This window comes from Oryctolagus cuniculus, chromosome 8, assembly GCF_051225735.1.
Source record: "Oryctolagus cuniculus isolate XC-2025 breed Fujian yellow rabbit chromosome 8, ASM5122573v1, whole genome shotgun sequence".
Taxonomy (NCBI): Eukaryota; Metazoa; Chordata; class Mammalia; order Lagomorpha; family Leporidae; genus Oryctolagus; species Oryctolagus cuniculus.
The window spans coordinates 142452882-142467769 of NC_142874.1; the positions used below are offsets into that span (position 1 = coordinate 142452882).

Here is a 14888-nt window from a genome sequence, read left to right on the forward strand (position 1 = left end):
CATCTGTTGGTAGATTTCTGCATGTGAGCCATTCTAACAGGGGTGAGGTGAAACCTCATTGTGGTTTTGATTTGCATTTCCCTGATTGCTAATGACCTTGAACATTTTTTCATGTGCCTGTTGGCCATTTGGATTTCCTCTTTTGAAAAATGTCTATTGAGGTCCTTGGCCCATCTCTTAAGTGGGTTGTTGGTTTTGTTTTTGTGGAGTTTCTTGATCTCTTTGTAGATTCTGGTTATTAACCCTTTATCTGTTGCATAGTTTGCAAATATTTTTTCCCATTCTGTCGGTTGTCTCTTCACTCTCCTGACTGTTTCTTTTGCAGTACAGAAACTTCTCAATTTGATGCAATCCCAACAGTTGATTTTGGCTTTGACTGCCTGTGCCTCCCGGGTCTTTTCCAGAAACTCTTTGCCTGTGCCAATATCTTGAAGGGTTTCTCCAATGTTCTCTAGTAACTTGATGGTGTCAGGTCGTAGATTTAGGTCTTTAATCCATGTTGAGTGGATTTTTGTGTAAGGTGTAAGGTAGGGGTCTTGCTTCATGCTTCTGCACGTGGAAATCCAATTTTCCCAGCACCATTTATTGAATAGACTGTCCTTGCTCCAGGAATTAGTTTTAGATCCTTGATCAAATATAAGTTGGCTGTAGATGTTTGGGTTGATTTCTGGTGTTTCAATTCTGTTCCATTGGTCTATCCATCTGTTTCTGTACCAGTACCATGCTGTTTTGATTACAACTGCCCTGTAGTATGTCCTGAAATCTGGTATTGTGATGCCTCCAGCCCCAGGAACACAGGCTGATGCTTGACTTCCTATATACTCGCACCCGTTCTGCTCATCTGATTGAAGGCAGAGGGAAGAGGCAATAGATGTCAATAGAGAGATCAGATCTGATCACATTCTGCCTGGAGCCTGAGTTCAACTCAGGTCAACCTAGATTCTAGATGGAGAGTTCTCGTTAAAAGGGTTTCATATTTTAGAGCTTGCTAACCAGAGTCAGGACTATGAAGTACATGAACTTCAAATGAACACCAGCACAGAATGTTGACTACAAGCTCTTTATTTAGGGTGGGAAAGGAAAAGATGAGGCAAAGAGTAATAATGTTTTCCCTCGAGGTCTCCAAGAAAATAAGGAACTCTTTTTTTTCTGTTTTTGATGCTCAGCGGCGGCAGCAGAGTGTGTGGCGGACTCCATTGACTGTGCAGGACCCAGAGGCGCGTTCCCCAAACCCACAACTGAATCGTCTGCAAGTACAGGACACGCCTGCCTTTGCACCTGCAGACACAGATAGAAAATAAGGCACTGAGCATGGGGTCAGACAGGGTGTCCTGTGTGTTTAGTGGGTTCATTTAGTGGGCCTCAATACGCAAGCACTTCAGCAGAGCCTTGCTTCTGTCTCCAGTTTCTAAACTTTCTATTAAAGAGGGTTCAAATTCTCTTTATAATGAATTCTACACATTTAGATACAGAAGCAAAATACTGTGACTGTGTCCATGTGTTAAACCTGCAGAATAACACGCACATCTCTCCCATTCAATAGTCTCTGCAGAAAGTGTCAGATTCATTTGGACTTCCAGTGTTCTATTTACAGTGGAGAAAATCTGGGGTCTGGGAGGTTACGTAACATCATCTACTCGCTCTCCCAGACTCCTGGAGTCTCCTCCCCTGGAGTCTCTACAGCTCTGCTATGCTGCATCTCTCACCCAAAACTTCAAGAGGGGAGGTTTCATCCTGTTTAATGTAGACGGCCACGTCCAGATCCTGTGCCCGGGGCTGTTGCTGGTCCACACCGTCATCAGCCATCCCTGAGTGGAGCTCAGCCTGGGCCTGCAGGGTCACCAGGAGAATGGCAGCAAGCAGAGCGAGGGTCCTCATGGCTGGGAGGCACCTGCAGGAGGGGAGAGCAGGGTGTGGGTGTGGGGTGAGGAGTCAGCCTGTGTTCACAGGTCTGTTAGGAGAGCCTCGGAGACAAAGCCTGCATGAGGGAAGGTGTGCACTGATCTGCAGGGTGAGGGCTGCTGTCCTCTAGGTCCCATGATGCTGCTCTCTCTGGCAGCTGCACCGTATCACAGGTGTGGTCGCTCACTGCCTTTCTTGGCTGACACTAATAATTAGATGGGGAACCTGTCATCTATTCCTGTTTCTGTTGTTTGAATACTTACCTTTTCAAATTCAAGATGGAAAAGAAGCAGTGCTTCCATTCATTAAGATGAGGGAACAAATGGTCCTCTCTCTGCAGATGGGCCCTGCTGCTCTGAGGGTCTGAGCTCTCAGCCCAGACTTGCACCCCACTAACCCTACTGAGTAGAGAAGTGGTCACTGCTGTGTTAGGGCTTGGCCATTGCTGTGAAGGAGGATTTTCAGGTTAAAGGGGTGAGGAGGCTCCTGCTGGCCAGAGTGTGTAAAGAACAATGACCTTAACAGGCTATAGGGAAAATGATTTCAGAGGGTCTACCAAATTAGTGATCTAAGGCTATGAGAATTTGTGGCTTTATTGTGCCTAAAGTAACCATTTAAATTGTGTATATCCATAGTACCAAACTTCACATATTTATACAACTTGAATCTCATGTCAATCATATTTTAAAAATTAAGTTAAACTACATTGAAGTCCTGAGACCATAGACCTACTAGGAAACCACAGCAGATAAACTCTAGATCTGGATTTGGGCAATGATTTCTTAGATACGGCAGCAGGACCTTTGGCAGTGAAGTTAAATTGATGAGGGGATTGTGACGATCAGCAAAGCAAAGAAAACAATCAACAAAGTGAGAAGTAAAGTAGGAAACAGGTGGAAATATTTTCAAAACATATATCTGATAAAAGCTAGCATCTGAAATACAGAAGCAGCTAAAGAAAATACAATAACAAAAAACATATGACCTGATTTTAAGTGAGCATAAAAGGTTGGATATTTCACTCGGTGTTAAAAATATCAGTTGGGAAGCCAGCATCCTACATCAGAGTTCTAGGGTTTGAGATCCACTTCCTCTAATTATTGGTTCCAGCTACTCAAACTTCTGAAAACCACACATTGTGATTTAAGAATTTGAGGTCCCTGTCACCCATATGAGAAAGAAAGAATGAGTGCCCAACTCCTTTCTTCAACTTGACCTGATTCAAGCATTTAAAGGCATTTGACAGGTAATCAGTAGATGGGAGGTCTCTCTCTCTCTCTCTCATAAATTAAAAAAAAAAGTATTCTTAATGGACCAAGTATCTGAGTAGACATTCCTAAAAATAAAGCAATACCTTAAAAGGTATTATTGTCTCCAATGGACATGCTGGCAACACCTGTTGTTTTGACAAATCATTTTGCGTTTCTGTAATTACTGTCTCCAGCAGTCCCCAGCACTCACCAGAGGCACAGACAGAAGGGCCCAAAAGGGGTCCACAAGCATGGGTTCGTCCAGGGCAGACTCACCTTTAGGGGTCAGACTGATGCTGGCCTGCAATGACACAAACACAGAGTGAGAGTAAGAGCATTTCAGTACTTACAGATGCAAAGGCTGTGTGGGATGAGCAGAGAGGCAGGCAGCAGTCCTCTGACCCAACACTTCTGGACCAACAGCCCCCACACACATGCAGCACAGGACTTCTCCTATTTAAGGATCTCCTGGGGTGAGATGTCCTAATTTCTCAGGATCACTTCCTGTTGGGCAATTCAGACCACTCTGGGGCAAGGGCAGTTGGGAAGTTTTGTGTGACACTGGGTAAAACAGGGATCTGTTGAGGACTCTGCACTTGCTTTGTTCAGCTTTGCCCAGGGCCAGGAAGCAACAACAGTTACTATTCTTTCTCCAGTACTCCTAGCATGGCTGATTCCATGATACCTAGGACATCCCCCAGGCTGAATCTCTAGGAGCAGGAAAGTATTATAGTCTGCCTGAAACCCTGGGCCTACCCTTTATAGTATATTCCTCGTTAAGCAGACTAAGGTGAAACGCCAATGTACACTCAGAGCACTTGCAATCCAGTTCTCTACCAAGCTCTCTAGGACGTGGGGTCTACCCATGAAAGTGAACCAAATCCGCTGTGCCGAGTGGGGGTATTGAAGAACACTTGGATTATGTGTACTATCACTGTATGTGTCCACATTTTTGTACAACTTTTTGAACAGCCTCACAAACTGACTTGTCTTTGTTTCCTTATAATAGTGGAGTTAATTGATTACAAGTAAGACGAATAGCAATCTCAGCCAAGTGCCTTTCTACAGGGTCATCTGTGAGGGGCTTAGCAGAGCTTGAGCTAAGGGAAGCAGCACCACAAGGAGCAGTATGTTGAGCGTGATCTAGGGGCTAGCTACGTCCATCTTCTTGGTGGAAGTAAGAGAGGAAGCTCAGCTGACTCTGTGGCCAAAGTCAGATTCGTTAATGCCTCCAGTTCTTGGGAAGCCACTGTTTCCTTCAACGACTTCTTGGGTTGTGGTGCTGTGGTCTGAGATGTTGTCATCTATTCCAACATTCTTTGTGCCATGGATAGGGGGTCAGCTTCTCAGAGGGCCACCCATGAAGTGAAGTAGAGTCTGGAGATTCTGATGGCTCATGAAAGTCTGTGAGGCCCTTTGGAGAGTTCCCCCTTAGACCTTCTTTCTGCAGGTATGGCACAAGCCTGCCAGCTCCTGTGAGTGCCCAGACAAGAGGGACCTGGGACAGATGACTAAGGTATAACTATGTCTCATGGAGAAGATAAAAAGTCAGCTTGGGTAGAGGATAAAACCTGCAGCAAAGCTTTTAGGAAAGTTTATGGATTCTTTTCTGGGTGAAACAGATGTTTCTATCCACATGCTGTAAAACTGGAGGCCTGTGTACATCCCTGGTGTGATGACAACTCTGAGCTTTCTCTGCCCTGAGGCCCACTCTGTATGTTGTGTGGATTTGTGCTGGATAGCACCATTCACTCATTCGGAGGGATATCTGGACATCCACATACTTGGCTACCAATCTGTCATTACAGTGGGATCTGGGGTGTTGAGTGCTGGTGGTGGTTACACATTGGTGCCTTTGGACCCATTTGGTTTAACAGGTAGAATTTCCTGACTTGAACTCAATCTGTCACCATTTGGAGTGCAGTCCTAACATGGCTGTCCAGCTTGGGCAATGATTTCTGACCAGCGTAGTTCTGTGCCAGCACACCTCTAGCCTGGTATCCAGCAGTAGCCCTGTAAACCCCACCACATATAAGACCCCAAGAAAGGCCAACTTTAAAGGGCAACAATACCCTATAACTCAGCACTTTTTCATTGCTGCTCCTATAATGACACTGATCACAGTGCTGGCTCAGGCCATCTTTTGTGAATGGTTTCCTCTACATTCAGTATAGGCCATTGCCTGATGCCATCCATGTCCACCAGTTCAAAGACTTCTGCTCACTTCTGCCTTCCATGGTACCTGGAGAAATAATCTCTAGTTCATATAAGTTTGTGGGAAATATCAACCAACCTCTAAAACTAGTAAAAACCTGAGCTTCTTTTGGAATTTTCTAATCAGTTAGCTATGTATGGTTTAGCACAGGTATTGCGGCCCTGTTCTTGATCCCTGTGTGGGGCTGTCAATCTTAAATAGAATATGGTCTACCTTGTCTACAATGGAGTCACCAAAAGATGTTTGATGTCAAAGCCATCAATATCTTGTAGCAGGAAAGCCTGGCATCACTGCTGCATCAAAACAGCTCTAGAAAGACCTGGAATGGCTAACTCCAGGAAATAACAGTCTTTTATAGGTAATAGAGGACTTAGTACCCCTAATCATCTTTATGGAATCAATGGTTCCCTGTGTGTGTATGTGTACATACGTATGTGCTTGCATAAAAAAGAGGTTAAGGGTGACAGAAGGAGGAAACAGCCAATATTCAGACAGATAGAACAGGAAGGTTACAGTTGTCCTCATTACCATTGAGGGAGATAGAGCTCTGTGATAGATGGAGTCGCTGCAGCAGCAGACTGACGGAAGTAGCGTTTCTTAGGGCTCACCCACTCAACACACTCTGCCTCATCACAGCCAGCAACAGAAGGAGCTTTGGAGGTTGCAGCTCAGGAGGGACCTGGGACAGAGGACACAGGCAGTAACATTTCCTTTGTAGAAGATAAAAACTCAGCTCAAAAGGCTCCAGGTGTCAGGTGTCAACATCTGAGTGCTATAAAGAACTGAGACACCTGTTTCTGGCCTCAAGATTGGCTCAACCAATTATGTCATCTTGAGCACCTCATTGAATATCCCAGTGCCTCAGTGTCATCATCTGAAAGCTGAAAACACTGGCCTGTCTAGTCTCGTAGCAGTTACATTTTATACAGATTTTTGACTTCATGACAAGTGGAACAGCCTCTGAGGCTAGAGGCAGCTAGAGATAACATGTAGTTGGGTAAGCTGGCAAAGTTCTAACAGGATTTAACATTTGGTGGGCAAACCTGACCCAAAAGTAGTAACAGCTTCTTATCGCAAAACTGATTTTAGTCTTTACTTAATGAGACATTTGGAGACAAGGCAAAATGAAGGAATCAGTGAATGTGTATCAAGGGTGGAAGAGAGGGGACAATTATCCTAAAGCATGAAGCAAAGACAGGTGAGGGCCCAAGTCTTCTCTGACAGGCATCATTGAGTCAAATCTTTTTCATTCTGATGGAAAGGAATATTATCACTGTAATTTTGCATTTTATATGGCTTCTCTAAATCAAAATAAACTTCTCCATGATTCTTCCTTCTTCCACTTGTTCTACACTCCCATCCCATTCTGCCCTTTTCCTCCAGGCACACTGAGCCTGCCTTGCTATGCAGACAAGGATGCTACAGCCTCAGGGGCATCCCTTTGGCACTAAAGTTCCTTACAGGCATTGCTGTCTTTTGGCTGCTTCAACCTAAATACAAAAATGTTCAAGGATCAATGTGAAGGCAAGAGACAAAGCATTGTCACTTTCTCTGCTTCTCCCTCATGTTTTTTTCCTAACTCCAAGTAAAATCTGTACCTGCAGATTTCTCTGTATCTGATTTTGTGATCTTTCACATGTGTGTTAGGTGGTACTAATTTATTTTTTTTTATCTTTTATTTAATGAATATAAATTTCCAAAGTACGACTCATGGGTTACAATGGCTTTCCCCCCCATACCGTCCCTCCCACCCACAACCCTCCCCTTTCCCACTCCCTCTCCCCTTCCATTCACATCAAGATTCATTTTCGATTATCTTAATATACAGAAGATCAGCTTAGTATACCTTAAGTAAGGATTTCAACAGTTTGTTCCCACACAGAAACATAAAGTGAAAAATAATAGATGATTTTTTTTTTAAATGATGATGAAATCAGATCAGACCTATTGTCATGTTTAATCCCAGTGAGAGTCAAGTTGGGAATTGATAATTTCTTTTTTTTTTTTTTTACAGAAGATAAATTTAAATGCAAGAAACAACAATCTCACTGAACTGTAAAATCACAATATTGCCTCTTTCACTTGCGGAATTCAGAGTAGTGCTGGGTTCAGACACAAAATGCTGTGAATGCATGAATAAGCTTTCTCTCTCTCTCTCTCCCTCTCTCTCTCTCTCTCTTTCACTCTCCCCCCTCCTTTCTTTTTCTCTCTCTTCTCCCTTACTCTCTCTCCCTCTCTCTTTCCACTTTGACTTTCAAAAAATAAACAAACCTTAAGAAATAGAAAATATATAAAGAAACCAAGTAACACAACTAAGAAACCACTGATTTTAAAAGTCGGCAAGGTACCTGAATAAACATTATTCAAAATAACACATTTTTAAGGGAATCTATTATAATATTTGTTGGATATTTCAAATATGGCATGTGTCATTTTTTCTCTCCATATTAACATTAATCTAAATTTCTGAAATATCCAAAAATCCCTTCTCATGTGCTTATATGAATGCTGATTTCAGCTAAGAAATGACACAAAATCTACACAACTGCATCTACCTGGTACCAGAAAAAGATATACCAGAGAAAATTGCAGACCAAAATTAATAATGAACACAAATGCAAAATTTATAACAAAATGTCTACAAGCAAGCAATACATAAAGCAATTTTTATTTGTGGCAAATTGTGACTCATCCCAGGTATAAAAGAATGACTCAACAAATACAATGGATTAATGTGATGCATGACATAAACAGAATCAAGAAAAATCCATATGACAAATGACTATCTCCTTAAATGCAAAAAATACATGCAGTAAAAGTCAGTGTTCACTCATGATAATAACCTTCAACAAATTAGGTACAGAAGTAAAGTACTCCAACAAAAAGGGTATCTATGGCAAACTCATAGTCAACATCATACTGAAAGAGAAAAATCTGAAAGCATTTCTTATATGATTAGGGAGAAGACAAGGATATCAATTTCCACCACTTTCTCAACAGAGACCTTTAAGTCTTAGTCAAAGCCATTAGGTTAAAAAAATAATAGATAAAAAACAAATAAGTGACATCTAAGAAAGGAGGTAGTCAATTTTTCCCATTTTGCAGAAAACATAATTTTACATGTTGAAAAACCTGAAGCCACTACCAAAATACTGTTAGAATTGATAAATGAATTCAATGGTGTTACTGCATACAACATTAGCATTTAAAAATCAGAAGCATTATTACTGATTCCAAGCTAAATTATACTCTACACCAAATAAACCTTTTATACACTTACAGGACATTTATCCAACTGCTGCAGAATACCCATTCTTCTCTATAGTACATTTAATATTCTCCAGGGTAGACTATCCGTTAAACCACAAAACAAGCCTCAATAAATTTTTTTAAAAAATCATATCAAGGGGCTTTTTGACAACAAAAGGGCAAAACAAAAATCAACAACAGGAGGAACGGTGAGAAAACTTGAGTGTATAGAAACTAACATTATGCTGAACAGCTAATGAGCTAATGAGGAAATTATGAAGGAAACTGAATAAACTTTCAAGGCATTCAAAATCTATGGGACATAGCAAAAACAGTGATGAGAGGGAAGTTTATAATAAAAATGCCTACACCAGAAATCGAGAGATCTCAAATAAACTAGCATTGTACCTCAAAGAATTAGAAAAACAAGAATAAACTAAACCTAAAACAAGTACAGGGAAAGAAATAACAAAGATCAGGTAGAAATAAAACAGAGGCTAAAAATCCACAAAAGATCAAGGAAATGAAGAGTTCTGTTTTGAAAAATGTAAATAAAATCAACAAACTTGTAGCAGAATAAGAAAATAAGAGAGGTCTCAATAAATAACATTAGAAATGAGATGGAAAAAATTACAGCTGAAATCACTGACTCAGAAGTGCCATGGTAGTATTAGGAACAAATATACACAATATATTGGTAAAGTTGGAAAAAATGGATAAATTCCTGAACATATACATCTTGTCAAAGTTGAACTAAAGAGGAAACAAAAAACCTGAAAAAATGAATAATGATAAATGAAATTGAATCAGTAATTAAAAAGTCTCCCATTAAAGAAAAGTACATGACTTCATGGCTTCTTTGATGATTTTTGTCAAACATTTAATAAGAACTAACAATACAAAGAAAATCCAAACTATTCTAAAAAATCAAAGAGGAAAAAAATTCTTGGAAACTCATCCCAGAGCGCGTGATCACGTGTGATTCCTCCCAGGGCTGCAAGAGTGTTTACATATGAGCAAATCAAGAAACATGATACATCACATCAATAGAATCAAGACCAAAAATCATATGGTCATTTGCATAGATACAGAAAAAAGCAAATGTGGTAAAATAGAGGGAAAGTACCTCAGTGCAGTAGAGAACACGTACAACAAAAGAAGAGCTAACCTCATACTGAATGAAAAAAGTTGAAAGTGTGTTCTCTAAGTTCCGGAACAAAACAAGGATACCCACTTCTACCCATAAGATATTGCAAGTCCTAGGTAGAGATGTTAGGCAGTAGACACAGATAGTATTCCTTGCTCTTGGTATTGGCCTGGCCCAGCCCATTGTGGCCATTTGGGAATGAACCAGCAGACAGAATGGGAGCATGCTCTCTTTCCCTCTCTCTCTCTCTCTCTCTCTCTCTTTCTCTCTGTGTGTGTGTGTGTGTGTGTGTGACTCTGTGTCGCTCCCCGTCTTCGTGGAGGAACGACACAGGACCCTGCGCTGTTCTTTTGTCTGCTCGGCCCTCCCCGGGTTTGCCGCTGGTTCTTCCCGGGTTGGCTACCGACCCTTCCACCTCCGTGGAAGGGCGGTTCCCCCTGCCACATTCCCCACTTCCGCGGGGGAGCGGCACACTGCCGGCCGGCTCTCTCGGGGGCTGCACAGGTGTTCCTTCAGATAGATGTTCCCCTTAGATGTTCCTTGTGCATGTTGTCTCTCTCCTCCTTTATAGTCCTCTTCCACCAATCCCAACTCTGCTACCCACACGCCGAGTACGCTGCTCTCCTCCAATCAGGAGTAGGTCCTACAGTTTATTGGTTGAACTGGACGCAGCTGTGTAGAAGCTGTTTCTCCCTTCTCAGCGCCATATTGTGGGAGAGCAGATGCATAGAATAAGTCTTAATTCCAGTAACTTAGTCTAGTCCGAGTTGCTCCCCACAACTCTGCCTTTCAAATAAATAAATAAGCCTTTTTAAAAAATCAGATAGATTTAAGATAATCGAAAATGAATCTTGATGTGAATGGAAGGGGAGAGGGAGTGGGAAAGGGGAGGGTAGTGGGTGGGAGGGACGGTATGTGGGGGAAGCCATTGTAATCCATAAATCGTACTTTGGAAATTTATATTCATTAAATAAAAGTTAAAAAAAAATCAGATAGAATAGGGGACTTTGAATGTTGTCATAAGAAAAAGTAAGTGTTTGAATGATGGATAACTTAAACACCCTGAGTCAGTCATTGAACAATGTGCACATGTCCTGAAATATCACACTAGACAACAAGAAAATGTGTAAATGTTGTGTCAGTTAAAAATAACAACAATAAACACAGCAGAAGGAAGTTGTGTTTTATTAACGTTTTGATAAATCTCAAGACACAGAGGTGAATGACTTGAATAATATGTGCAAGATCAAGAAAGACCACAGCATTTGGAAACTTCAAAAGCTTGTGGAAAAAAAAGATCTAAAAGTATAATATGCAAATAATTTTTCAACCAATGTGGTTTTTTCATAATAAACATTTGCCTTTTTGAAAACATGACTTCCTAAACTTCTTATAACTTCTTAAAGCAATCTTTTATTTTGAAAATATTTATGCAGTTTTATTACTCATTTTTAAATCAAGTTATCTGCTTTCTCATTGTTGAATTGTTTCAGCTCCTGGTGCATTTTGGATGCCCCCTCATCACATTGTATGCTTTGCAGATACTGTCTTTGACCTCCTAGTTTGCCTTTTCTACTCTGTTGGTTGCTTCTTTGCTATGCAGAAGCTATTTGTTTGGATGTCATCCCACTTGTTTATTTGTGTTTATGTTGGTTGTGCGTATAGTGTCATTTCCAAGGTCATTGCCCAGATCTATGCCAAAAACATTTACTCTTATGTGTTTTCAGTCTTGTTCTGGCTTCAGGTCTTTATATGTAGGCCTTCATTACACTGAGAGTTAATTTACATACAGACAGTAAGATAAGGATTCATGTATGTACATATATCAAATCATTGGGATGCACACTGTAGGTATACACAACTTTTAGTTATCAATCATACCTCAAATCTGAAAAAATTAATTTTTCATTAACCTTATATCAACTCTATTCCTAGTGTCCTCTGAGATAATTTCCCTTGTGGCTTCATAGCCAAGGTCCTCTCATCTCCCTCCACAGGAGCTAACTCTCCCTGTCACCTCAAAACCCCCTCAGGACCATGGTGATGCCCCTGAATCCTGTACAGAGTTATCTCTCCTTTGCTGAGGAATGGGTCTGGCCCCAGGGTCTACAGATCTAGAGAGTGGCAGGGCCATATTCAGAAAATAAGAAACATTTATTCCTTGAACTTATTCAATGAAACCACTGTTTCTATTTTCATCCTGAACTTTAAAAATAAATATTCAAGCACATGAGAAGCATGAAAATACAGAGTCCATCTCATCATTGTGAGGCTCAACCAAAAACCAACACTAAACTCACAAAACTCATGCCTGGATGGAGCTGAGAGGGAGCTTGAAGACGGTGGTGGTACTCACCATCCCAAACTAAACCCACACCTTCTCTAAATGCAGCCTTCGTCTCTGAAACTCTCCTAACAGACCTATAAAGACAGACTAACTCTGCACTCCTCCTACACTCAGGATCCTGCTCTCCCAGCCCCCAGGGGGACTCCCAGCCATGAGGACCCACACTCTGCTCTCTGCCATTGTCCTGGTGGCCCTTCAGGCCCAGGCTGAGCCTTTTTCTCCAAGAACTCATGTGGCTCCAGCCCAGGAACATCCAAAAGCAGAAGACAAGCTAGTGGCTGTCTGCTTTGTAAGAGGTGGAGTCTCCTATGTGAACACTGCATCTGAGAGATGCCGACATGGCAGAGCTATGGACAGTGGGGATGGGCTTTAGAATCAGGTCTAGATACATCTACTCAGTTAAGCAACTGCAGTTAAGCCTGTGGGCCTTGATTTTTTCACCTATAAATGGAATAAAGAAGGTCAGATTAATCTGAGAGATTTTATTTCTGCAAAGGCTTTTGATTACAAGGCACGTCTGTGCATTTCACTAGGTTAACACAAGAGACATACTGTCTACTTCTTTCTGGAATCAAATGTATAAAATCAGCAATAGGGAATCGATTTTATGCTGTCTACTAGAGTGGGTTTTGGAAGCTGGAGACTGCTAGAAGGCTGTGCTCAGATGTGCTTGTGGGGGGAGTTGAGGGGAAGGAGCATCTGAATGTGAAGACACATGAGAATGGGTCTCAGATACTGAGTGACCAAACCTTGCTACTTGGTTCTTCCTGTAGGCTGGGGACCCCAACAGAAATCTAGGGAGGGCAGAGTGAGTGTATGGGCATGATGTAGAAATGGACCACTTGTCTTCCTTGTGTCTACAGTGAGGGTGAAAGATTGCAATTTTGCATAACTTAACTGAAAAGTGATCACTGTTAAATATGAGTGGGAATAAGAGAGGGAAGAGATGTGCAATTCGGGACATGCTCAAGCTGACTTACCTCAAACGATACAGTTAGAAACATACCAGGGGATTCCAATTCAGTCCCATCAAGATGGCTTGTACCAATGCCATCTCACTAGTCCCAGTGATCAATTTCTGTTCACAATTGATCATAATGATAGGACTAAGAACCAAAGGGATCACATAAACAAGACTAGTGTCTGCAAATACTAGCTGATAGAATCAAAAAGGGAGAGAAGGATCCAACATGGGAAGTGAGATACACAGCAGACCCATAGAATGGCAGATGTCCTGAACAGCACTCTGGCCTCAGAATCAGCCCTTAAGGCATGTGAATTCGGCTGAAAAGCCCATGAGACTATTTCAGGCATGGAAAGCTAAGACACTCTGGGGAAAACAACAACAACAACAACAACAACAAAAAACCTAAATGAAAGATCTCCGCGAGTGAGATCCCAGTGGAAAGAACGGGTCATCAAAGAAGGAGGTATCTTTCTCTGAAGGGAGGAGAGAACTTCCACTTTGACCATGGCCTTGTCTAAAAATTATCAGAGTCGGTGAACTCAGAGGGCTTCCATAGCCTTGGCAGCTCATGACAAGAGCCTAGAGTGATTACTGATGCCACAAACAAGAGTGTCAATTTGTTAAGTCAACAACAGGAGTCACTGTGCACTTACTCCTCATGTAGGATCTTTGTCCTTAGTGTGCTGTACATTGAGATTTAATGCTATAACTAGTACTCAAACAGTATTTTTCACTTTATGTTTCTGTGTGGGAGCAAACTATTGAAATCTTTACTTAATGTATACTAAACTGATCTTCTATATATAAAGAGAATCGAAAATGAATCTTGATATGAATGGAAGGGGAGAGGGAGTGGGAAAGGGGAGGGTTGCGGGTGGGAGGGACGTTATGGGGGGGAAGCCATTGTAATCCATAAGCTGTACTTTGGAAATTTATATTCATTAAATAAACATTTTAAAAAAATAAAAAAAAGAAAGATTGCAATTTTTTAAATTTTTTTTTGACAGGCAGAGTGGACAGTGAGAGAGAGTGACAGAGAGAAAGGTCTTCCTTTGCCATTGGTTCACCCTCCAATGGCCGCCACGGCTGGCGCACTGCGGCCAGCGCACCACGCTGATCTGAAGGCAGGAGCCAGGTATTTCTCCTGGTGTCCCATGGGGTACAGGGCCCAAGTACTTGGGCCAGCCTCCACTGCACTCCCTGGCCACAGCAGAGAGCTGGCCTGGAAGAGGGGCAACCGGGACAGAATCCGGCGCCCCAACCGGGACTAGAACCCAGTGTGCCGGTGCCGCTAGGCGGAGGATTAGCCTAGTGAGCCGCGGCGCCGGCCCTCAAATTACCTTTTGCTAGTACTTAAATAATAACCACAAGTGATAATAAAGTAATGATACATTGTTTTAATTTTGAAAATAAATAAAATCATATCATTGTTTCTAAACTGCAAGGAAGAAAACTGAAACCTACAGAGGTAAATCAATGCATTCATCCAGTTAATGTGAAAAGAGTAATTTAAGTTTGAAATATAGACTTAGATAACAGGAAATGCAACTTTATGACGCTTTAGGATTGAAAATGAAAATAGGCCAGCGCCGTGGCTCAGTAGGCTAATCCTCCGCTTGCAGCACCGGCACACCGGGTTCTAGTCCCGGTCGGAGCGCCGGATTCTGTCCCGGTTGCCCCTCTTCCAGGCCAGCTCTCTGCTGTGGCCAGGGAGTGCAGTGGAGGATGGACCAAGTGCTTGGGCCCTGCACCCGCATGGGAGACCAGGAGAAGCACCTGGCTCCTGCCTTCGGATCAGCGCGTTGCGCTGG

General features: G+C 42.0%; 1 protein-coding gene across 1 annotated transcript; it reads right to left on the reverse strand.

The window, feature by feature from the left end:
- Positions 1-1046: 1046 nt before the first annotated feature.
- LOC100009135 (defensin NP-4) lies at positions 1047-3566 on the reverse strand. Its single transcript, NM_001082299.1, has 3 exons — positions 3503-3566; positions 1707-1891; positions 1047-1278 (listed from the first exon to the last, which is right to left on the reverse strand). Exons 2-3 carry the CDS (start codon positions 1876-1878, stop codon positions 1163-1165), a joined length of 288 nt encoding a protein of 95 aa, NP_001075768.1. The 5' UTR covers positions 1879-1891; positions 3503-3566; the 3' UTR covers positions 1047-1162.
- Positions 3567-14888: the final 11322 nt, after the last annotated feature.